This window comes from Pomacea canaliculata, linkage group LG4 (genome assembly GCF_003073045.1).
Source record: "Pomacea canaliculata isolate SZHN2017 linkage group LG4, ASM307304v1, whole genome shotgun sequence".
Classification (NCBI taxonomy): domain Eukaryota; kingdom Metazoa; phylum Mollusca; class Gastropoda; order Architaenioglossa; family Ampullariidae; genus Pomacea; species Pomacea canaliculata.
In genome coordinates this window covers 15124076-15147374 of record NC_037593.1, presented here as the reverse complement: position 1 = coordinate 15147374, position 23299 = coordinate 15124076, and the positions used below count along the sequence as shown (strand labels likewise).

Below are 23299 nucleotides of genomic sequence, written 5' to 3'. Positions count from 1 at the left end.
AAATGGGTTTCCTGTATACAGCAGATGTTAATGCTGTTCTGGTACAGGAACTGTTCCAGTTCTATCTTCTTGTTGCAACCCCTTCTGCGTTCCAATGTATGATGTTGATGGGTTGTCATTGGTTTTGGTGGTACTCTGGCCAGTCGCTTTCCTTCCTCGTCCCCTGGCTCCACGAGACGAGTTGAAGGACCTCCAGTAGCTGAGGGTGGCTCCTTTGAGGCACGGAGCCCGGCACTGCACCTGCCTGGCGGATCTTCACAGGCGAGCACCATTTCTATCAATACTGTCTTCAAGTGGCATAGGCAGTTTTGCGTGGTGGTGTGGTTATTTCAGGGTGCGCCTTGCGGCCCACCACCTCCGACTTCAGCACTCATGGACCACTCTTTGTCTGGTCTCTACCCTTTGACCTGTCCGACTTGGGTGACCCTGCTAGGAGCTGATGCTCCTGTCGGCATAGCTCTTAGGGTCATCGAGACACGCAAGCCCCCCGACCGCGGCAAGGTGGTGATCCAACAGGGGGTCATTAATTGTTCATATTAACTAGTTCTACTTTTCTAACTGTCGTAAAAAAAAATGAAGCACAATTCTTCGCTTTTGCAAGTAGTCGACCTTCTGAAAATTTGTGACATTTCGTTTCCTCTTCAATCCGTATTGTAGCAGAAAAATGTTTAAGTACACTTTGTCGTCCCATTATTTCAATGAATGAGATCGGCTGGAAAAAGAACGATTTAGAGTTGCTTGTCCACCATAATCTTTGGGTGGGAAATAGCATAGTAGCTCCCTCGCATCTTAACAGCTCCAAGCAGGATCAAATACTAGCGGGTAGAACTGGCCGTCCATCTTCTGACCCTGTGACACAAACACTTCTGTGCATCCATCACACATGCTTGTAGCCATAGGCCACGAGATTTCTTAAACAACTTTGTAAGAGACAAGTTAAAAAAATGCTTTCGAAACATGTAACTACATCAAAATAAACTACTTTATTATCAATCGATCAATTAATAATCAATAGATCAATCAGTCAATCAATCATAGAACAAGAAGTAGTCAACTTTCTACACTTTAAGGATTACCAGCTCTTCACACATTGCAGTGTTTTGTAGCAACAACGACCGACACGGCAGACCTACCTAAAGACCTACCTAAAGAAACAAAAATCATTCCCTTCCCCCTCTTCTTTATCTTCCTTTGGAAAGAAGAAGTGTCTCTCCTCTACTGACCTCGGAATGCCTTTCAGTCCTCCCTCCAGTATGCTCTTACTTTCCTATGGAAAGTAGCACCGCACCCATAAACCCCCTCACCTCCTTCTCTTCTGGACTTACTTTTGGAATAGGATGAGTGCCTTTCAGCATCAAATCGTTGGAATCGGACACAACGCCGTCCGCGAAGTAGTTCAGCACCGCAGAGCGTCTGGGTAGCTCCGACCTGTTTACAAAACACGATTCAGGCACAGATAGTAAATAGTACATTAGTATTCAATATCTATCCTTAAGATCAACCTCTGCACACGACGGATCTTTTCTTACAGCTGGATATGAATTCTGTCTCCGATAAGCTTTCTTTTTGCTTTACTTTAGAAAAATCAGAGAGAGGCATTTACTCAATAAACATCACATTGAAAGAAAGAAACGAAAGGATGTGTTTGCTCTGTCTTCAGCCATGAGTGACTGTTTCTCTTTGCGACTGATGCCCTCGTCCCGTTTTTTATTTAAAGTGGGGTAGGTCGTTAGAGTACGGTATAAGAAATCTTTTGATTCGTTGTCGGACATAGCAGTCATAAACAGGATGTTGGATTAAACTTTTTGTGAGGGGAAAATAATAGGTATTGAATCAACTGTCTTCATGATATTTAAGATAGGAGGGACAACGAGATTACGAATCTGACGTCTTTAAGCAATAAATCGCTTGGTCCTACTTTTTTTTTTTTCTTGGTCACCACATGATCTTTTATAACCCAGCTATGTTTGTTTGTTTTTTTTTCCTTCTCTCTCTTTCTCTCTCTCACATTCACAGACACACCCACACTTCGCACAAACGAGAGACATTCACTATAAATTTAGATTCAGGTACATGTTTTTTTTAAAACAAAGTCCAACATGTACAAACATATTATGAGCAAATTTTGATCAGGCCATTATTTTTTAGTCCTATTGGATCCCTCAGTTCAGCAAAGCACGAACTTGAACAAGCTTTCCGTTTCTGTCGAAGAAACTCCCTAAACTTCTACGAAAATCCCTGTCAAAACAAAACCCCATCCCTGCTGTGAATTATTGTTGTTTGGTGGGGTTTTTTTCGCAGTCTGTGACAACGCTACGGGAGCAATTCTATTCACAGACCTCTACAGTTCTCTCTACACTTACATCTTGCTCAGTAGTGGCATCTGGAGGAAATGAATAAAATAAATCATACACTGACGTAAATTCGCAGAGGTAATTCTGAATATTACATACTCAGAATGAAAAATAAATCAAATAAACAAGCAAACATAACAAAACAACCCAATATTATTACGTCTACGACATTGTCCTCAAACTCACCTGTTGCCATAGGAACCGTGCACAGAGAGGCCATGGTGAAAGCTGGCCTCACCTTTCTTGAGGAGGGCGCTCACCGGTTTAAATGCTTGCATTTCCTCCTCGGTAAGAATAGACTGCACAATGCCAACACGAGATCCTACTGTCAAATGACCGATCCCGAAGTAGTCTAGATACTGATGTTTGTGGGGATGAAGAGAGTTTTAAAACTTTTTAATTATGCGAAGAATATTCGTTTATTTCATGGGATATTTTTCACGCGAAGACCGGTCTCTAACTAGTCCTGAAGTGTCTCTCATTTCATCTTATGTTTAAAAATTCAGTTAAAATAAAGGTCTAATTTTAGCAAAAAGAAATTTAAATAATATTGTCGCCATTTATTAAACATCTTCAAACTTTCTGTCGTCCCCTTGTGTGTGAAAGAGATTCGTGTGTGTGTATCGAGGCTAGACCGTTCAGGCTTAAAATGGCCGACTAAATCTGAGAACAATGGGCACTACCTTGATTCCCTCCATGTCCTTGAAGTTGAAGTCGAGGACAGGTAGGGGTCCACCGTTGTTTCTGGTCCATCTAGATGAAAAACCACTACAGGTCATGATACTTACACAGACTTCGCTCCTTAGCCATTTCTTCTTACGAAGCATCTTGCTTCTCTATTTGAGAGGGAGAGAAAAAGAGATAGTTCTTTTTGTATCATGGGACGAAAAATAAACGAAGAAAGAGAAGAGGAGAGACAGACAGAAAGAAAGTTGATAAAAAGCGAAGTCAAGAAAAAAAATCAGACATAATTATTCACCGATGTGAGCCAGGAATATATTTGATCGTCCCGTTCTCTTCTGTTTGGTCTTCCAGTGCGATGTGTACCTACACGACATGCACAACACAAACACACAACTTCAGTCTTGTGTCTATGGTTCTTTGGAAAGATGCTTAATTAACAAATATTTACATGGAGATCTTTAACTAACAAACATGCTCGGGTAAGTACAGCAAGGCAAGGAAACAAGACATAAAAGGATAAACTAGTCAGGCTGGCACACAGACGGATGATAAGAAGACAGACAAAAGATAAATATAGGAGACGAGCATCGGACTGCAAGAAAAAAGTAAGTTAAAAGAGACAGAAAGGCATAGATAGATAGGGATGAAAGACAACACATCAAAGTTACACAGAAGACGGTCAAAATGAAACGCACACTTAAAAGCGTATGACAGTTGAAATAATTAAAATAGGAAATGAGTACAAAGTGTATGTATATATTTATAGATGCACAAAGGGTATGTATACTCGCATATACACAAACAAAATACTTGTACACACATAAGAACATATTTACAAAAATATACACATGGAAACAATGATGCAGACACACGTGCACGCACATAGATAACGAAGGCGTGAGTAGTGCGCACGCCACACACTTACCGTCATGTGTGCCATCGGCTTGGTTCGTGTCCAGTAGGAGTAGTCTTGGTGCCTACAGCGCGCATCGCCTGGTGTTACTATTTCTTGTTATGTCAGTAAGTATATACTATGTATTATTCGTTCGAAAGGAGAAATGGGTAAAACACAATTATTAGTTTCTCTCGTCTCTTGCACAAAGACAAGAAGTAAAACAGGTGATGATACTAAACAGTGAACAGAAGTCACGTGGGTAGTACACAGATATGTGCGTAGTTTCTCTGTGGTCGTGTTCACTGATGAACATATTTGTCTATGTGACAATATGCACTGGTTTATTAAGACATTTACGAAACTCACTTGGATAAGAGCTTATCTTTGCGCATGTACCATCGATATACACATGGATTTTTGTGACCATAAGTGCAGTCAGAGATTGCCATGGTACGTACCAAGCTACCACACCCCCACACCTGGCAGGCTTAGCGAACAGCTGGTCGTGCCAAAAACGAACAGGTACAGAGCCCAGGCACTGTGACACCGGTACCTGGACACCGGAAAAATATAGGCATGCATCAATTTGTTTGTGTGTGTGTTTGTGTGTTTGTGCATTGTGTGTTGTGTTGTGTGTGCACTCGCACGTTCACGATATATTCGACAGGAACGTCTTTGCGCGGTGCTGAAAAATTATAGGAAGTATTTGTGTCAGAGTAGACCAGGTTTTTATTCCACCAGCTACCAAGTCTTTGTAACCGTCATGTTACTTGTCTACGTTGGTTAGTATGTTACATCAACTCTCTGCAAGAAGCTAGCATGTCACCTGATAACTGCGAATATACTGATGCCAAAGCACTTCCCATTTTTAACTTGCAGGGCATCTTGGCAAAAGAGGGGAAAGAGACATAAAACATTCTTAGCTCGAAAGACTCACCACCACTTGGGGGAGAAACACCAAATCATGGAAGAGCCGAGTCAGTCGCCATTGCCCCAACGCGTGCATCAAGACGTTGCTAGGGTCTTCAGCCTGGTTGCTATGGTACTCGTACATCATCTCCATGCCAGGGTGCTGTTTCTCACCCTGCATATTCACCACATAAATATTCGTTACTACATTGATTTGATGATTCATATCAGGAAGTCAGAGGACATATGTATCACACGTATGTCTGCAAGAACTGCTTTGTCAGAAGGTGGTTTGTTTTCTCCTTTTTTTATATAATTACGCCTGTGCGCGCACACATGGACACATTTATTCTATCTCTCTTCTCTATCTCTCGACTTAGCTTGTTCAAAACGTCGCTGTTTGTGTATAATCTCTCCCTCTCTCTCTCCTCCCAATGACAGCAAATCAACTCACGAGGAAATAGCCATAGTCCTCTAGCAGCAGGTCACGCTGATCTGACGTCAGCACTGGCACGTTGCTGACAAAACCATCTTTGTGGAACTGCAGCACTCGCTCCTTTGACCATTTGAATGTCGCCCAGACAGCAGCGTCCTGAAGGGACAAAGGGACTCGGGTCAGTAACAGTCAAAAGTGTCAGCCGACAAAACGAGAATCGAAAAAGAAAAAAAAAAAAAAATCTGACATAATAAAAATTAAGACGCGCTGGCGTGAATAACATAAATATAGTGAAAGGCTTAATGTAGTGGATGAAAAAAGTTAATCACTAACAGTGACGGTGGACTGAGGCAGCCTGTCGTTTCGTGCAAGGTACTCCAGTCTGGCACTCCCCGAACGAACTCTTTTGGCGTAGCCATAGTAACCTTGTCTTTAGCAAGAGCGAGGTCCTGCAACAGCTGTAGTGGAATCGGACAGAAATGTTATTCTTTAAATGCTTCAAGAGGTTGTGTTCCAACAAGAGTTGTCAGACTACAAACGACCTAAGCAGTGTGAGCGTTCCTTATTATGACCAGGTGTGTTCCCACATTATCTGTGTGTATGTATTCACTATACCTTGTGCCCAGAAATCGCATAATACTGAGGCCAGATAAGGCATCAGCAAGGACACATGGACTCAAAGAACTCTCGATCAGCTTCTTTCTCCCTAGTGCCAACCCCCCTCGTGCATTTTTCCGTGTCCTTTTTAAAATACCAACCGACACAGTTTCAGTATGTTCATGCAAGTACAATTGAAGCGTCAGAAATTTGCAGGCGTTAGGCTCACATCGTCTCTCACTCACTGGTCCTACTGCACTTTCCATCTTCTTAATTCTTCACATAAAAGTGTCATCTGTGCACAGTAGTGTCAAATGACAAAAGCCATGCAAAGCATGCTTGTGTGTGTGACAGACAGACAGACAGACAGACAGACAGACAGACAGACAGACAGACAGACAGACAGACAGACAGACAGACAGACAGACAGACAGACAGACAGAAAATTTAATGACTAATGCACGTGCTGCTTTTCAGAGACAGAATAAAACTAAAACGAAGACTAGGCCTGATCTTTCATCTCGTTTCCTTGGAAAATCAGATCGATAGCAACAGGTGGCGATCCTCTGTGACCGGGAGCATCTGTCATCAATCAGAATTAAATTTGATGATGTCAGGATTAGAGTTGTAATAAATGCAAAGTCCTTCAGAGCGCACTATAAGGTTTTGTGATGCTGTGACGATATCTGGATAAAAAGTTGACCAAAATGTCTGATCGTGTGTTGGGGAATAATTGAACGCATGGGCTCAATCTTCGGTTGAAAATACAGAGTGAGCATGAGTCCGATCATAAGAGGAAGAATAATCGAACATCTGATGAGCATCTTAGTATGAAAGTACAGCCATGGGAATCTTTGTTCGAAAGTTTACAGAAAGAAAATTAAGAGACAAAACGTTACAGGATCGTAACCGAACTGGTTGTGAGATACCTAAAAGATAATATGCATCTAAGCAAGCTTCAACAAACTCTTTATCTGGATAATTTGACTAACAGTAAGATATACTGGGCAGTGTCACAAATCATTTAAAGCTGCAGTAAACAGACTTGCTTTGTGGTAATAACCGGTTCAGCCGCGTCATGCCGACTGCTTAAATTAAACTAAAGAAAAAAAAATATTTTTAGTTGTTTATACATAAGTATCTATAAACCAGACTACTTCAAAAAAAAAGCGTCTATTTTTCATTTGGAAAAAATGGCAGCTGACCTATGAAGATCTGTTTTTATATCACTCTATAATCACAACCATATATTAGTGCATCCAAAACATTTTCAGCGTGCAAAATCGAAACAAACAAACAAACAAACAAACAAACAAAAAAAAACAAAAAAAAAGAAAAAACAAAAAACAAAAAACCCGTCAACAAAGAACTTACACGAGCAAACCCCAATCATTATTATTATTGTCACGTGCTATATAAACAGCAGTTGAAGCCTACGTATGATTGTCGAAGACGCAATGTACCGTGAAAGAAGAGCAGCCCCAGAGTAAGCGAGATTTTCTTTTTTAAAGGGCGAGGGAGGATGAGGTAAAGGAAAAGGTCACAAGGTCACGACGTAAAACTCTGATGTTGCTGATCCGAAGAGTAATGTGGTTACATTGATAGCAATTGTGAATACTACTTCCAGATAACTGATACTTGACACGTGTGCAGAGGCTAACAGACGTTGCTACGTTTCTGAGGAGAATAAGAGTACACTGTGGTAGTAACAGGAGAGCCTATTTTAAACCCCGGATGGTTTGAGTTACATGGACCCCAACAGTAAAGTGCAGTTAATGATAATAAAATCTACAGTTTCATTTTGACAACTTCTGTAGGCGCCGAGCACCAACTAAAGCTGAATTTTCGCTGAAGCTGCCCGTCATTTCACACATCCATGTCCTCTCGCCAGAACGCGTTGCTGATGTGTCCTCGGTAGACAGCCTCCAGCAGCTGCTTCTGTACTAATTAAACACGTAGGTGTATTTTCTTGTCAGAATTCTCTAAGCTAAACAGATAATTTATATTGTATTAGGTATTATAAATAATCTATAGATAATTTTAAGTACAGGGAAGGACACAGGACATACGTAAGTTGCAAAGACTACGATGTTTTATAGACAATACTTGAACATCCATGGATTTGGGTATCCACGGCTGTCTTTGATACCAACGGTTGACTGTGTGTGTATATTTACCACATGACATGGTGTTCTACTGCATGCATGTCTGTCGGAATATAGAACCGGACTGGAGAGGTAATGTTACCATAGTCTCTTACCAGAAGATAAAATCGTGTTTGTTGTGCTTAGCACTAGACGGGGAGAAGATCCTGACCCCATGATGAAACGTGGAGATCATCCTGGATTTCATGCTTCACCCAGGAGCATGATGATGATAGCTCATATCGTCAACTTTGTCTATGGCAGCTCTTTCTTCATGCAGGCCAGTGTCTTTACAGTGAGTATAAACTGAAGATCATTCCGTGATGCTGCAAAAATTTCAATGCGTAAACTTAATTTTATTTGATGTGTTCCTGAATCAAAGCCATGTCCCTTTTAATTCTGATTGCAGTACTTATGTAGAAAGCTGGGGGCAGATACAGAAACTTACGGTTGGATCCAGACTCTATTTGCAACTCTTCAGCTAATTGGGAACCCAATTTTTGGTTACTTCGGAGATGTCTTTGGTCCTAAGGTCACAGTGATTGTTGCACTGACCTCAGCAGGCCTGTCACACATGCTTCTAGGATTTTCCACAAACCTGACCATGCTTGTGATTTCTAGGTTCCCTGCCATCGCTATGCATGGCTATACAGGTATAGTTAAAGTGCTTGTGGTGGGAGGTGTGATGAAAGTAAAACTGGTGGTAGGAAAAGAGTATGATAAGGACAGTCATACCTGTGGTTATAAATTTTGACAGATAAATGATACAGCCTTTCACAGCAGTGCTGATCATATCCTTCTTAATTTATGGTAACTTTTTATTTAAGAGTCTATAAAAGATTTGAAAAACAGTTCTATTGACAATATTTGTTCAGTAAAGAAGGCATTCTTATACAGCAGCTTGGTATTTTTAACCTGTGTCATTTTAAGTCCTTCATGCAGACTTTGCAGACTGTAAAATTCTCGAAAAATTGCTCCATTCCCTCTACTTCCTCTTAAAGGGGCACCTTACATTGATGGAAGTTTTCATCCTTTTTTATACTAGAAATTTCAGAACTAATGCAACGCGCATGTAATGACATCTTTCTGCAGCCTGTCAGATGCTTGTGACCAGCGTAAGTGAAAAAAACAAGAGAGCAAAGGCTCTAGGACAGATTGGGGTCTCCTTTGGTGTGAGCATGATTGTTGGACCACTTATAGGAGGATGGCTAACCAAGTTGTACGGGTCAGCATGTAGATTTTATTGTAAACTTAAGAAGTACAATATTTTTATTTTAAGTGCATTAAGAACTAGATTTGGTACAGATCATTATGGTTAGGTGCTTTATTGAGATTCGTGAGATAAAGCTGTTATCGTCCATATAAGCCTTCTGGTATGCAGTTAAATCATCATCATATTATTATTTGAGTATTAATTTTGAAAGATGGAATATTTCAAGCATTAGACTGGACATTTTTAAGAGAAAAATGGAACTGGAGAAGTCTTCGAACAACGGCATTTTTTAACCTTATTCTGACGGCACAGGGAAGAATTTACAGTACTTGTGGCAGGAGCAGAGAATCTTTTGACTGTACCATTAGCCCTGATGGTCATTCCACAGAAAATCAAGCCAGCGTCATCACAGCATACTGGCAAGTTCATAACTTTGCTTACAGCTGCTTTTAGTACGGATTTTTTGCTTGTTTTGGTAAAGCTTTGAAACATTTCTTACCTGAAGGTAAGGCATCTGTCAAAACATTTTTTCTGGAAAGAGGTGCTGTAGGGTCAGATCATTTAAAATATATTAAATTATTGTTGCAGACACCACTAAAAGTTTGGGGAGTGTTCAAAAGTTGATTCGTTTTTTCTCTACACCTGGTGTCATCTTCCTCTTCTTGGTACAGCTCTGTTCAGGTAGGGGAGAAAGCTAAACGAGTGTTTAAAAATGAGGGCTATGTTGTTATTAAGAGTGTGCAGAATATTGTGTCATGTACGAGACAGCACACTCTTAAGGTCATTCTCACTGTGGGGTCGGGAGAAGAAAGTTAATGCTATGTATTCTCTGCTGCACTTTCTTTAAAAAAAGTTAATGCAAAAGTCAATATCAGCTTGGATAAATGGTAAAAGTGTGCCAAACGTCATAATTTGCTCAGTCCAGTATCATTGACAGCTATGAAATAAATGTTATTTTTCAAAGAAGCCCTAAACATTATTTTTTTTTAAGAAGCATTTCTTTAGGTGACAATAGCAAGGTCGATGCCATTGTGACATAAATAATTGGCTTAACAATATCTCTGCCACACACTCATAATGAGCAAACAGTGCACCCACACCCACACACACAGTGGAAGGAATAAAAGCAGAGAAAAGAAATCCAGCAGCTGCTTAAAGTATTCCTGAAAAGGGGGGTCTTAAGCCAGACTGTGCTAAAAGAAGTCTAAAACATTTTTTGTGTGTTTTGAGAAAACAATTATAAAACATTCTGTCAGTTGAGTGTTTTAAGCAAACATTACAAATTAATTTGTAATCCAAATGAAATAATTTAATTTTTTTTTTTAGCTCTTCCTAGCCAGCTCTTTTGGAGCACATTTCCTGTGTTTGCTATGGATACATTTGGGCTTTCCCCAGAGCAAGGAGGGTACTTCATGTCCTTCATAGGCATTACATTAATGGTGAGTTATAGAAGTTCTGTTATCTCCCAGAATGCAAACTGTCATATTTACAATTTACTTTTAGTATGCCCAAGATTATTGTTTCTCTGATTTCAGGCTGCTCAAGGCATTGGTGTGGGCTTTGTGGCAAAGACTTTCAGTGAGAGTACTGTGCTAGCGGGTTCATCTTTCTTCTTGATTTGGTCATACCTAGGTTTGGTGAGTATAACTTTGCATTACTAAATCACTCTTCACAATGCTTCGTGACTAAGGTTCTACAAAAAAACATTGTAATATTTTGCATGATTTGTAAAACATACACATGTATGATGAGAGATTTAGAGACTTTTAACCACTTTCCCTGTAAATACCTTTGGGAAGAAATGGGTAATGGTTTCTGGTTGGTTCTTTTTTGTAATTAGCACTTCGCAAACTGTGATTTTAAGTGATTGAGAAAAGCATCAGCACAGAATTATTTTGCCTGTTTTGGCTAGCTCAGTTTTCATCCAGATGCAAAGAACTGTGCATGCAAAGTATTGCCAAGTTGGAGTGCATGAAGCTGAGGCTGATTTAGCATACATGAGAAAGATGGCCTCCTCGAAATTGGTTAAAAGGCTGTTGTTCAAAGTAGAGTTTCTGCCATGTCAGATCAGTAACTATTCTAGCTTAGACAAAGAATAAAATCATTTAAAAAGATATACTATTAAGCTCCTGTTAACCTATGCTTCCAGACTGTTGACAACCAGGTAATGGAGACAGTGATTAACAGGAAAAATTTTCCAAAAACTTTTTAAGCTGTTCTGAACAGAATTATAATCATGGTTGATTTGGTTTTAGCATGACTTTTGAGCATATGTGTGGCAAACAGAAAAGTTGTATATATCTATGCATACATGTCTGTGTGTGTGTGTCTGCAAGCACATGCGTGTGAGCACATACATGCATTAATGCTTGGTCTTGTGACTTGTGACAGGCATATATAACCAAAGTATGGCAGCTGTACTTGGATGTGCATTGCCATTTCTGTGTTGTCTGACACTCATTAATATAATTATCACCACTGCCCTCACACACACTGTTTCAAGTGAAAATACAGGTCAGTATTTACCTGTCATATTCATAATATATATAAAAATATAGATCAATATAGTCAGTATAGATCAATTTGGTAAAGCTTATCTTAAAGAACAGAAGTACATGTGGGATTTATAGAGGCCAATACAGTAGTTCTCATCAAGTGGAAGAAAAAAAATTTCAATACATTTAACTTTTATTTAGTTTTCCCTGCCGAAGTATGTCAATCTTTAGGCCACTCTTAATTATCCATAGCTTGCACCAATTTGCTGTGGGGTTTGTGTGCATGCTTCAGCATTATTACAGATAATTTTACAACAATGTTCCTTAATAGCAAGCTATAGAAATGTATTGTGGCTCACATAAGCTTTGGAGAAAAATATATATGACAGATGCAAATCAAGGATTTTTTTTGGTTAATGTGACATGTACTTTTATGTCATCACATGAGCTATGTACTGCAATATATGTCCTGTTTTACAGGCACTGTACTTGGTCTCAACATGGCAGTAACCTATTTCATGCAAGCTGCCACTCCAACTCTGGGAGGTTACATGCTCAGTACATTTGGTTATCCATCTATTGGAGTGTTTGGTTTCATTATGAGCTTTGTTGTAACACTTATGTTATGCATTGGCTACAGGAAGAAACCATGGGCAGCCTGGGGTAAATTTAAACAGTTGCTTTTGGGTGTCATGGTATCTCGTTGGTGAGAGGACCTATGTATGTACTGATATAGAGATATAGATAGATAATACTAATCTGTAAGTGTGACCATCCATGTGTGTAAACTGTGTATTATCAAGAATGACCAGGCTCTCATTTGTATAGATCTGTGCACACATGTGGTATGTACTAACATGAAAATCTCTTGTCGCTACTGTTTACAGCTTGTTTGACCTGTGGAGATTTATTCGGAGCATTCTTGGCCTGCTCTTTCTAACGACTTCCTCGATAACAATTGCAGATCAAACTCAGTCTTGGGTAGTGAAATTTATAACCAGGCTGCATAGACAACTCTAGTCCTCTGTTTCCTTCTGTCTACAAGATTTTTTTTTATAATTTTTGCATTTCTTTTAATTTCATAGACATGTTGAATAACAGAGTACTACATTCATTCTGCCACTACTCAGACAGTACACCCCTTTTTATTCATCCAATATTTTATCTCCTTTTCTTTTCTGTCATTTTGGTTGATTTCTTCAATTTCTCCCTATCATGATTATCATTGTTGTTATTATTGCTATTTGTAAAATGTCATTAGCTTGCTTATAAGGATGGGATATGGCGCTATATAAATGAACTTTATTAATATTATCTTTAGATTATTTTAATAATCTTTTCACAAATAAAGCTGAGTGTATTGTCAAGCATAAGTAAACAAATAAAATCGATATGAGCGATACCATTCTTGTTGGTATATGGGGTTAATAAAGCACTATCAGGGAACCATTGAAGGGGGTTAAGGTTGGGTTAATAGGACCTTTACACCAAGCCAGATACTAAGGTTATTTCACAGCAAAGCAGCAGGTCATGTAAACAGAAGCAAGATGCATTGAGAAACCACAGAGTGCCTGAGATGAGATCTGAACCCTGGAAAGCCAATCCTCACTATTGGTGACAGGTGCTATAGCAATTTTGCCACTGGGCTGCCTTCCAAGGGTAGACAGCTATAATAGCTGAGACTTCTATCATTAAGTCTGTGGCTAATACAGCTTATGTGCGTACTATAACATTATTGCAATTGACAGTGACAGTAAGCCCTGAACTCTTGATGGTAGTGGAGGAAATCCCTTTGATAAGATGGATAGATGTGACCTGTAGATTTAATACCATAGGTTGTGAGGCCATGCATAAATATAAATATTACAACAATGAATTCTGAGAAAGAGTGTATGACTGAGCGTAAGGGAAGCTTACTGTAACTACTTTATTTTTCCCCCCATGTAAAATAGCATTAAAATAGGCAAAATATCACTATAGAGTAGACGTGTCAAATAATGGGAAGATACAAACAGTTAAATAATGGGAAGATATAAAAAGTTAAAGGGTGCTGTTTTTTTTCACTCTACATAGTACCTACTGAATAACTCCAATGATCAGTGTTCAATTTGCATGTAAGTCATCAGGTATAACAAAAAAAAAAAAACAACCAAAAACAAAAGACCCAACCAGCCAAGCAAAGAACAAGAAAAACACAAAAATGATTTGCCATTTGATGATGATGATGATGATGATGATGATGATGATGATGATGATGATGTCGATTTGTAATGCGCAGGTATCCATTCCGAAGAATGCTCATTGCGCAGAAATTTACATTCTTTACAAATTTACAAAGATTACTGCTTGTTTTAGAAAAAATATGTGCATTTGAAAACAAGTATAATACTACCATAAAGGGTATTATGTTTTTTCTTCAAACACATGATTCTGATGTCCTGTTTCTTAAAAAAAGTAAATTATGGAAGTAGAAGATTCGTTAAAAAAAAGGTGTGTATGAGAGGTATATATATATACCGTGCAGATCAAGCTTCATGTTGACATATTTTAACGCTGCACCTTGCAACGAACTTTATTTTTTACTTTTTTTCTAACTTTTACTTTTGTAACTAGAGCACCTTCCCATGTTCCAATTGCCCACCTGGCACAAATTAAGTTGGTCATTGTCATTGTCACGCTTCGAGTACCTGAGCTCGCCAAGGATTGTTGCTGTGCAGTGGACATTCATCAGGACATGGGAAAGCAAAAACGTTTATATAATCGTTTTGTCACAAAAAACTGACTAGACATGCAAGTCTTTGACGATCGTCCTCTCCATCCTGCTATACGGCTGTTAGACGGAGAAAACGCATTCAGTCATTCGAAAAGAAATGCTACAAGATACTGCTCCGAATCTTACAGATCGTATAAGAAAACGCAAAACAAACATAATTAATTGGACAAAAATTTTACAATTAATTTTACAAAAATTAATGGATTGCCAGCAAATTAACAAAATCAAGTACTACATCCAAGGGGCTATAGCTGACCTGCGCGTTGTCACCTATAAGCACCGCGCGAGTGATGTCCCCTACTTCAAACAAACTACGTCTACGGGAGGAGGACGTACGAACGTCACAAAAGGCGTGACGATCTGTTTTTACAAATACACTACAAATACCACATCCAGAACATGTCCAGGGTTAGACAGAATTAAAAGACTCTCGTAAACTGGCAATCAGTTATTGTGGTTTACTGTTATTTCAAATGCATTTCAATTACATGTAATTAAGGTCAGAGGCGGCGTTAGGAACCGTTAAGAACAAGTAATTAAGAAGCACTACTCGAAATAAACTAACCACAGTGTTTTTCTAAAGCTTGAATAAACTGCTTGTTATTGTCGGGTTTAACGTGAAGACATGGGTTATTTGCTTTTCTTAGAAGTGTTTTTCTGAAAATTGTTTAACACAGCTAGCACTAAGTTAAAGAGACAATTGCCAATTTGTTTAAGGTTCTTTGTAATACGATCTCGAGAACTGCGCCAAGGCGACCGACGTCCGAGACGCTTTGCGCTATACAGGAGCAGTAGTTCTAAAATAAGTATAATATGCTGTAGTCAGGTCAGTATACGTCCCGTATGACACGAGAGGAGGAATTTGACTTGTAGACGATGCTGACATTATATAAGCTTTAATAAGTTGTCCAGACATGACAGCTTATACAGTGGTTGCATATACAAAAAGTGATTTCGACAAAGGCCACAACAGGTGACAGTTCTTCGAACGCTTAATATTAATACCCCACTAACTGACTATAATGCTTAAATATATAATATATATAATTATAAACGAAAGAATAGACAAATTTCTTTTTGTATTAAGTTCAAACGTATATATATATAGTGCATTGGTGAGACACATACCCCAGTAAATTGAAAAAGGCTAGTAACTGAGTACACATTATATATTTTCTATAAAAGGCCTCATGACTATAATTGCGAAAGGGCATTGTACTCGATTGTCTTGTTGATTAATGTATCTCTTTATCTGTTAGACTGTACACTCTGATCAGAAGTTGCAAACACTACATCTAGAGACTTGATATTTGAGAAGCTTCCATACTGACACAGAATACGGTGTACGCAATTAACCATGTAACCTGCTTTTTTTTTTTAAATTTTTTTTTTATAAAGGAGATGATTGGACTGTCCTATAACAAAAAACGTACTAGCTGAGTTGAACGACCTGTGATATGAAAAAAAAACAACCCAACCAGAATAGCATGTTGCAGCCCTTGAAGACGTGATTTTGCATACTAGCTCCTGTAGAACTTTAAAAGATACCTTGACGCCCTAATGTATGTATTGCTTATTGATGCACAAGAGTTAGCATTAGTAAGACAATGGATGTCTTTGGTAAAGATAAAATGGTGTTTGATGAGCATATACCTAAAGGCCAAGAGAATTCTGACTACAGGCATAAACATGAAAATCACCATGGGTTTTCAGCTTCAGGCAGGCACATTATGATAATAACTCACATAATCAACTTTGTTTATGGCACCTCTTTCTTCATGCAGGCCAGTGCCTTTCCAGTAAGTATAACCTGAACTAAAATTGTTTGCGAGTTAATGATTCTGGCTATGTGCTATAAGCATTTTAATATTAAATTTTAATTTATTTAATATCTAAATATTTCTTTATTTAAATCTAGTTATATATATGCATGAAATTCATTCGATATCCATTGGTGGTAGTTATATGCATTAACAGAATGTTTTTCATGACTACTTTTTTGCATCAGTAACATTTTCTTTTAGTTAAGACTAAATAATTTTAAACATTCCTATTCAGCATGCATCTACTAATGTTTAAAAAATGTCTGTTTGCCTTAGAATTTCTACTTACAATTCTAAACAATACAGTGAGGAACGAAGATTTAAAGATTTTGAATTAAATGTTCAGTTATTCGATCAGTAACAAGTTGCCCTTTCCATTTTAATTCTGATTGCAGTACTTATCTAGAAAGTTAGGAGCTGACACAGTAATCTACGGTTGGATCCAGACACTATTTGCAGGTCTTCAGCTTATTGGGAACCTACCTTTTGGCCACTTTGGAGATGTCTTTGGTCCTAAAGTTGCAGTGGTTGTTGCACTGACCTCCGCAGGCCTGTCGCATGTGTTTCTAGGACTTTCCACAAACCTAACCATGCTTGTGGTATCTAGGTTCCCTGCCATTTTCATGCATGGCCATACAGGTGTGGATAAGATGCATGCAGTGGGAGAGTATAACTGGTGGTATAAGGAAATGTTAGAGGAGAATAATAAAGACAGTCATACTTGTGGTCATAAATTTTGACAAATTAATGATACAGGCTTTCCCAGTGGTGCTAACTATATCCTTGTTAATTATGTATTCTAACATTTACTTTGTTATTTTATTTTTTATTCTTAAGCACTTTTTAAATTTCATGTAACAGTATTTATTACAGCATAAAAATAAAAGTAACAGAGCCCACACAAAACTAAGAAACTGAAAACACACACAAGTCACAAGTCTCCAATACTAAATATATTTTTTGTCAGCCAGTTTTCACGTAGAAAGCTCTTTCCACCAATTTTAATACTGGTATTATAAAAGATAGGTTCTGCTATAAGGAGTTTTACAGCCCTATTTCTTTTAGCTCTATTGTAAAAATGTCTGTGTACATGTAAGACTTCTTTTCAAAACAAATTAACTTTTTTTTTAATAGGGTAGCTCACATCCCAGTTGTTATGTTCTTAATTTCTGGCAGGAGTGTAGCTTGAATTATATTTCTTCATCTATGATCCCTGTATTTCTAATCCATGATCGATAATTTTAAGGCTGAAATATAAGATGAAACATGAGGTATGCGTAGACCACCATTTGCAATGCATTTAGTACTGATCGATTTTAGGTTCCACATGAAAGCAAAGACTAACTACCTTTTTAATTAACAGTCTTATAAAAGTGTTGGCAATGTGTTTCATGAAGAAAGTCTCACCAAGATACAAGCTAAACTTAAATATTTGACCTGTTTCTGTCATTTGATCATTCGTGCAGACTGGGGCACTGATCTCTTAAGCTTCCTCTAACATTTTTGGAGAAGGACACTTTAAATTGATGGTAGTCTTTTTTATTCTTTCATTGTTCAGGAACTTTCAGAGTGGCATGGTAACTATCAGAACTAATGCAAGCACATGTAATGGCATCTTTGTGCAGCCTGTCAGATGCTTGTGACCAGTGTAAATGAAAGAAACAAGAGAGCAGAGGCTCTAGGACAGCTTGGGGTCTCCTTTGGAGTGGGCATGATTGTTGGACCACTTATAGGAGGATGGCTAACAGAATCATATGGGTCAGCACATAGATATTTTATTATTAGATGCGAAAGTAGAAACTGAGCTCAAGATAGAATATTATGGCTTAGTGCCTTAATTGATGACTGGTATGAGATGACTAGAATGTTTCATGTATAGACTTCTTGCACTTGGTTTCTTGGAAACAATTTTTCTTTAAAGGTCTAGTGGGATGCATATTTCTAATTTTTCATATGACTGGATAAAACTTCAAATACAAAATACAGTTTTCCAAAATCTGAATGGATACCTTTTTTTTTCTAATCTTGATATACAGGACTGCATACATCAACAGGTATAGAAAAAGATCAACAACACATCAGAATTGTGCACACACACATATATATGTATAAAACAGCCAATAGGAACTTATGTTACTTTAGCACACACATGTATGTACAAACTTTCTGTACTCATTCTAGATCTTTAAGAACTTTGGGTATTGCACAGTAATGCACAAGAAAGAGCGCATGCACACAAGAGTACTCTTACGGTTTTAGTGGGTGAAACAAGAATGAACAGTATTCATGTATAGTGATGTCCTGTGCTTGCCTATGGCAGTCGAAGGAAATATTTTTTTGCATTTGTTGTTGTAATAATAAATAGTAAAAATGACAATGGGAAGGCATATTTTATAAACATTTTTTTGCCACATGCTAGAGCAATGTGTTCTGCAGATTGTGACACTGACATGTTGGTGAAATATTAAACTTTTTCTCAAATAAATACTGAATAGGTTTTCTGATTTTTTAAAAAAAATTCGTGTTGGCTATACATTTCAGGGAAGAACTTGCAGCACTCATGGCAGGAGCAGGAAATCTCTTGATTTTACCTTTTGTCCTGATGGTCATTCCATGGAAAATGAAGCCTATGGGTTCACACCATGCTGGCAAGTTTTATGCTATGTCTTTGATGCTACAACTGCTATAATTATGTTTTTGTTCAGCTTTGAGATATTTAATTATTGCTTGAAAGCAGAGCATTTGTCTAAAAATAGTAGCAGTTTTTCGGAGAGAATTGTTGCAGAATGGGTCAGATCTTCAAAGATCTTGTTGCTTTGGTAAAGCTTTAAAACACTTTTTACCTGAAGGTAAGGCATCTGTCAAAACATTGGAACATTTTTCTGGAAAGAGGTGCTGTAGAATGGGTCAGATCATTTAAAATATATTAAACTGTTGTTGCAGACACCATTAAAAGTGAAGGGAGTGTTCAAAAGATGATTCGTTTTTTCTCTACACCTGGTGTCATCTTCCTCTTCTTGGTACGCCTCTGCTCAGGTAAGGGAGGAATCTAAAGGAAAGTGCTTTAAATGATAATTTTATATACAAACTGTGTCATTTTGTGGAAATGTGAAAAAGAATTTTCACTGAAACAAACTCAGATTTTAGCTCAATTAAGCCCTATTCACAATGAATTTAAATAACGCTTAAGACTTACTGTTATTCATCCATCAGTTATTGGCAATGAAATGGGCTTTATTATACATAGAAGTCTAATAAATCATTTCTATTGCAGACTCATTCAGTATTAAGCAGGGTTTGAGGATGCTAGACACATTAAAACAAAATGGAGTGTTTTTAAGCAAAATATTTACAAGTGACACAATTAATTAAATTTAAAATTCTTTATTCAGCTGTTCCTATTGGGATCTTCCAGAGCACATTTTCTGTGTTTGCTATGGATACTTTTAGGCTCTCCCCAGAACAAGGAGGATATTTCATGTCTTTCATAGGCATTACAATCATGGTAAGTTCTACAATGTTTTTGTTTCCTGATGTATTTTCTTGCAATTCATACTTGCTCAAATGCTCTCCTAGACAATATTAGACAGGGAGAGAAATGGGGACTTGGTGTTTTATGCTGAGCCAGCAACTAAGGCAAGGCAGCTAGCTATGTAAACATGCAGATGCCACATGCAGAGAAAGAACAGCATGCCCAAGACTAGAGCTGAACCCAGGACAGCCAACCAATTGGTGACAGGCACTAACTGTTGGGCCACTGGACCACCCAAAAAGAAATGTAAAATTGTCACATTGACAACTTATCTTCTTGCTACTTAAAAAGCATTGTTTCTGTCTCCAATTAAGGTTGCTCAAGGTGTTGGTGTGCGGTTTGTGGCAAGGATTTTTAGTGAGAGTACTGTATTGATAAGTTCATCCTTCTTCTTGATTTGGTCATACCTTGGTTTGGTAAGTAGGCTGTGTCTTCCCACTGCTTTGGTTTTTCATCATAATGTACAAAAAAATATAAAAATCTTGCTCTAAAAGATCATTGACATGTATGATAAAATATTTAGCTGCTTGAAGTTTTTGCTCACTTCAGATTAGTACATTTTTCTGGGTTATACACTATGTGTTGAACTTTTATTAACCTATGCATCCAGCTTCTTTACATCAGCATCATGATATAAGTGATCAACAGGGGGAAAAATGTATTTCATTACTTCACTGAATAATTTTACAAAAATACTAAAGTTGTTTTCATCCAAATTATCAAAACAGCTGCTTTAGATTTAAGAACATTTAAGAGTATTTAGAGGTCTAACAAATATATGAGTATGTTGGCGAGTGTGCTGATTATAAATTGTGACAGGCCTATACAACCAAAGTATGGCAGCTGTACTTGGTGTGCATGCCATTAGTGTTGAATCTGACAATACTCAACATAATTGTCACCAGTGCCCTCACACACACTGTTTCTAGTGACAGTACAGGTCAGTGTTTACCTATCATATTTATAGTATATGTCAGTCATGTCTGGAAACAAAATATCTAACAAAGCTATAGATAAGGCAAATCTTTGACCAAATCTAATGAGATCATTGAAGGGGCAGATAATCAAGCATAAGAAGTAAGGGGAAGGAAGGGAGGGGAAAGAAAGGGAGGTAAGGAGAGATAAGGCACAAATTGAAAGAAAATCCATTTCTGCAAACATATATTTATGTATATTATGTGGATATTTATAATATGAATATTTGTTTATATTTGTTATAATTTTGAAAATCTTTTCTTTGCTTTTTAAAATCTTTTTCTGTATGAAACTGCTTGAGACAGAATTAAAAATCTCAAGATATCTTTTAAATAAACTCACAGTTAAGAATACAATAATTCAAAGCTTGTCCAGGACAACCTCTTCAAAAAATTCTATCCTTCCTCCTCCTAACAATACTTTTATTTAACATAGCATAAATATAATTATTAAATTGAAATTATGGTATAAGAGGGAAGAAGGCAGGAGAGAGAAAGGTACTAATTTATGGTCTATCTAAGCACTTTAAGCTGTACAAGAGTGTGAATACCACTGTGTCTGTCGCCATCGTCTGTCACCTACAAATGTATATGAAGATGGGTTTATAAGTGACGAACTTTATTAATCCCAGTGGGCAGTTATAACTTGAGAAGTGTTCTCAGTTACGAAAAAAGATGAACAAACATTAAGAAAATAGAAAGTGCAAGTGGTGCATTGTAGCAAACCACAAAAACACACAATCTTACACCCCAAACCATTCTTGAGGCATACCTACAATATCACACACCCACACAACCACCTCATCTGTAGTTAACCAGCTAAACTGCAGAGGGTATAAACGATTTCAAACACTTATGCATACAGGGAAAGGGTAATACTTGGCTAAACTCAATTAAACAAATTTTCCTGCTTTTAAAGTAGGTCAACACACAGCACACTAATCATCATGAAGGAAAACAGTTGAAAACATTTTAAAGTTCTACTCTCCCCATGGGAAAGCAGTTGACTGCTTGGTCCACTCCTAACCATCAACAGTTTACACCATCTTGGTGTGATATTGTGTGTGCATGCTTTAATATTGATGTTACACCACACATCTTAATGGAACAAGAGATAGAAATGTGTTATGGCTCATACAATTAGGATAAATGCATACAAAAGATATGAACGTTTTTGCTTGTTATTAAATAGGTTATACTAAGATTAGATAATTTGCTGCCATCGATTGAGGTATTTACTGCACATGCTGTTTTACAGGAGCAGTACTTGGTCTCAACATGGCAATCTACTCCTTTGTACGAGCTGTCTCTCCAACTCTGGGGGGCTACATGCTGAATGCATTTGGTTATCCATCTATTGGAAATTTTGGTTTCACTGTGAGCTTTGTCACCACACTCGTTTTATGCATTGGCTATGGAAAGAAACCTTGGGCAATATACGCTAAATTTAAACAACTGTTCTTTATTGTCAACAAGTAACATCATATTGTTGATGTAAAGGTTGGCAGGCTGGCCAGTTGTGAGGTGCAATGGATACTTAATCTGACCAGCATTCGACCACACCTAATTACAACACTTCGTTACAGCACACACATACATTCACACAATCAAGAAAGTAGATTTGTATATATGTAAAAGAAAATATAATTAAGAAAAAGATATAAAAGATAAAAGATATAAATAGTATATACATATATAAATGGCAGTTATCTCAACAAAATGTGGCTAGTTGTTGATACTTGGCTACTTCGCTTACTCCAGTGTCTCTTGTCCCATACGTTTACAGTTCACAATTATAATCCAGTCTGTGTATATCATTCACAGGTCACAGTTTGCATAAATAAATTTCTAGTTCATATTTATATAATCCACCGTCCTTTAGGAAGCTATACTCCCACCAACTTAACACAAGTTTGCTTCTTGCAACTTTAACATCTCTGCGAGACGGACCTCCGCTCGCCAGCATGCAGATTCGGAAAGTGATGACTCTCATAGTCCGAGGGTGAGTTCCCTCTTCCTACATTTTGGTGTCCCCAGTCACCCTTTGATCTTGGCCCGAGTCAGGGAAGTTCACAGGTACTAAAACTTTTCTACTCTGCTGTCATGTGTTCAGGCCAGCGTGTCCCATGTCACTGGTCAGATTTATGAGCCCACTTTGACCATCCTCAGGTCATTAGCCAGAGCGGTGGCAATGTACTTGACCAATGGTGGTCTAAACTCTAAACAAACTTTGTTAAAAGTCGAAAATACAGTTGAAAACTTCAGAAATGAGCATCTGGTTTGCATTTTTAAAGAGGGAAACCATCTCCAAGCATGCTTGCATAAATTGTGTGTGTGTGCCTTATATATAAGCATGAAAGTACTGGGCATACATCTGTAAGATTATTTTTACATTTTATATCAATGCAAAATTGTGAAACCTTTTGTTTGTTCAATAATAAGCAATAAAAGTGATGATACAGAGATAATT

The 23299-nt window shown here is 37.8% G+C and overlaps 2 protein-coding genes across 9 annotated transcripts; one reads left to right on the top strand and one right to left on the bottom strand.

The window, feature by feature from the left end:
* Positions 1 to 522: 522 nt before the first annotated feature.
* On the bottom strand, positions 523 to 6141 carry LOC112561568 (phytanoyl-CoA dioxygenase domain-containing protein 1-like). Its single transcript, XM_025234129.1, has 10 exons — positions 6121 to 6141; positions 5297 to 5434; positions 4871 to 5017; positions 4392 to 4486; positions 3964 to 4015; positions 3334 to 3401; positions 3038 to 3107; positions 2541 to 2653; positions 1326 to 1428; positions 523 to 849 (listed from the first exon to the last, which is right to left on the bottom strand). The coding sequence occupies exons 1-10, from the start codon at positions 6139 to 6141 to the stop codon at positions 790 to 792; spliced, it is 867 nt and encodes a 288-aa protein (XP_025089914.1). The 3' UTR covers positions 523 to 789.
* Positions 6142 to 7286: 1145 nt separating this feature from the next.
* Positions 7287 to 23297, top strand: LOC112561489 (solute carrier family 22 member 18-like). Of its 8 annotated transcripts, none has more exons than XM_025234020.1 (11): positions 14788 to 14999; positions 15218 to 15326; positions 16214 to 16299; positions 16719 to 16962; positions 17949 to 18081; positions 18865 to 18971; positions 19267 to 19359; positions 19716 to 19828; positions 20170 to 20271; positions 20675 to 20795; positions 22088 to 23297. In XM_025234020.1, exons 3-11 carry the CDS (start codon positions 16231 to 16233, stop codon positions 22306 to 22308), a joined length of 1203 nt encoding a protein of 400 aa, XP_025089805.1. In that variant the 5' UTR covers positions 14788 to 14999; positions 15218 to 15326; positions 16214 to 16230; the 3' UTR covers positions 22309 to 23297. The 8 variants fall into 8 exon arrangements, 7 of the variants coding, with proteins under 7 accessions (XP_025089801.1, XP_025089799.1, XP_025089805.1 ...); XM_025234019.1 differs by having other exon boundaries at positions 14789 to 14999; positions 16182 to 16299; XM_025234016.1 differs by lacking the exons at positions 14788 to 14999; positions 15218 to 15326; positions 16214 to 16299; positions 16719 to 16962 and adding exons at positions 7287 to 7361; positions 8167 to 8314; positions 8429 to 8672.
* The last annotated feature ends 2 nt before the right edge of the window (positions 23298 to 23299 follow it).

Bases quoted from the DNA above. Each gene is read 5' to 3' on its own strand.
- LOC112561568 (XM_025234129.1), bottom strand. From the start codon at position 6,141: ATGGAAAGTGCAGTAGGACCA. The intron at 4,487-4,870 runs GTGAGTCTTTCG...TCCGGTGTCCAG, and splicing joins TGTTTCTCCCCCAAGTGGTG to GTACCGGTGTCACAGTGCCT. The intron at 2,654-3,037 runs GTAGTGCCCATT...GGCATTGTGCAG, and splicing joins AGGACATGGAGGGAATCAAG to TCTATTCTTACCGAGGAGGA.
- LOC112561489 (XM_025234014.1), top strand. From the start codon at position 14,598: ATGCTACAAGATACTGCTCCGAATCTTACAGATCGTATAAGAAAACGC. The intron at 18,082-18,864 runs GTCAGCACATAG...TATACATTTCAG, and splicing joins TGGCTAACAGAATCATATGG to GGAAGAACTTGCAGCACTCA. The intron at 19,829-20,169 runs GTAAGTTCTACA...TCTCCAATTAAG, and splicing joins TCATAGGCATTACAATCATG to GTTGCTCAAGGTGTTGGTGT.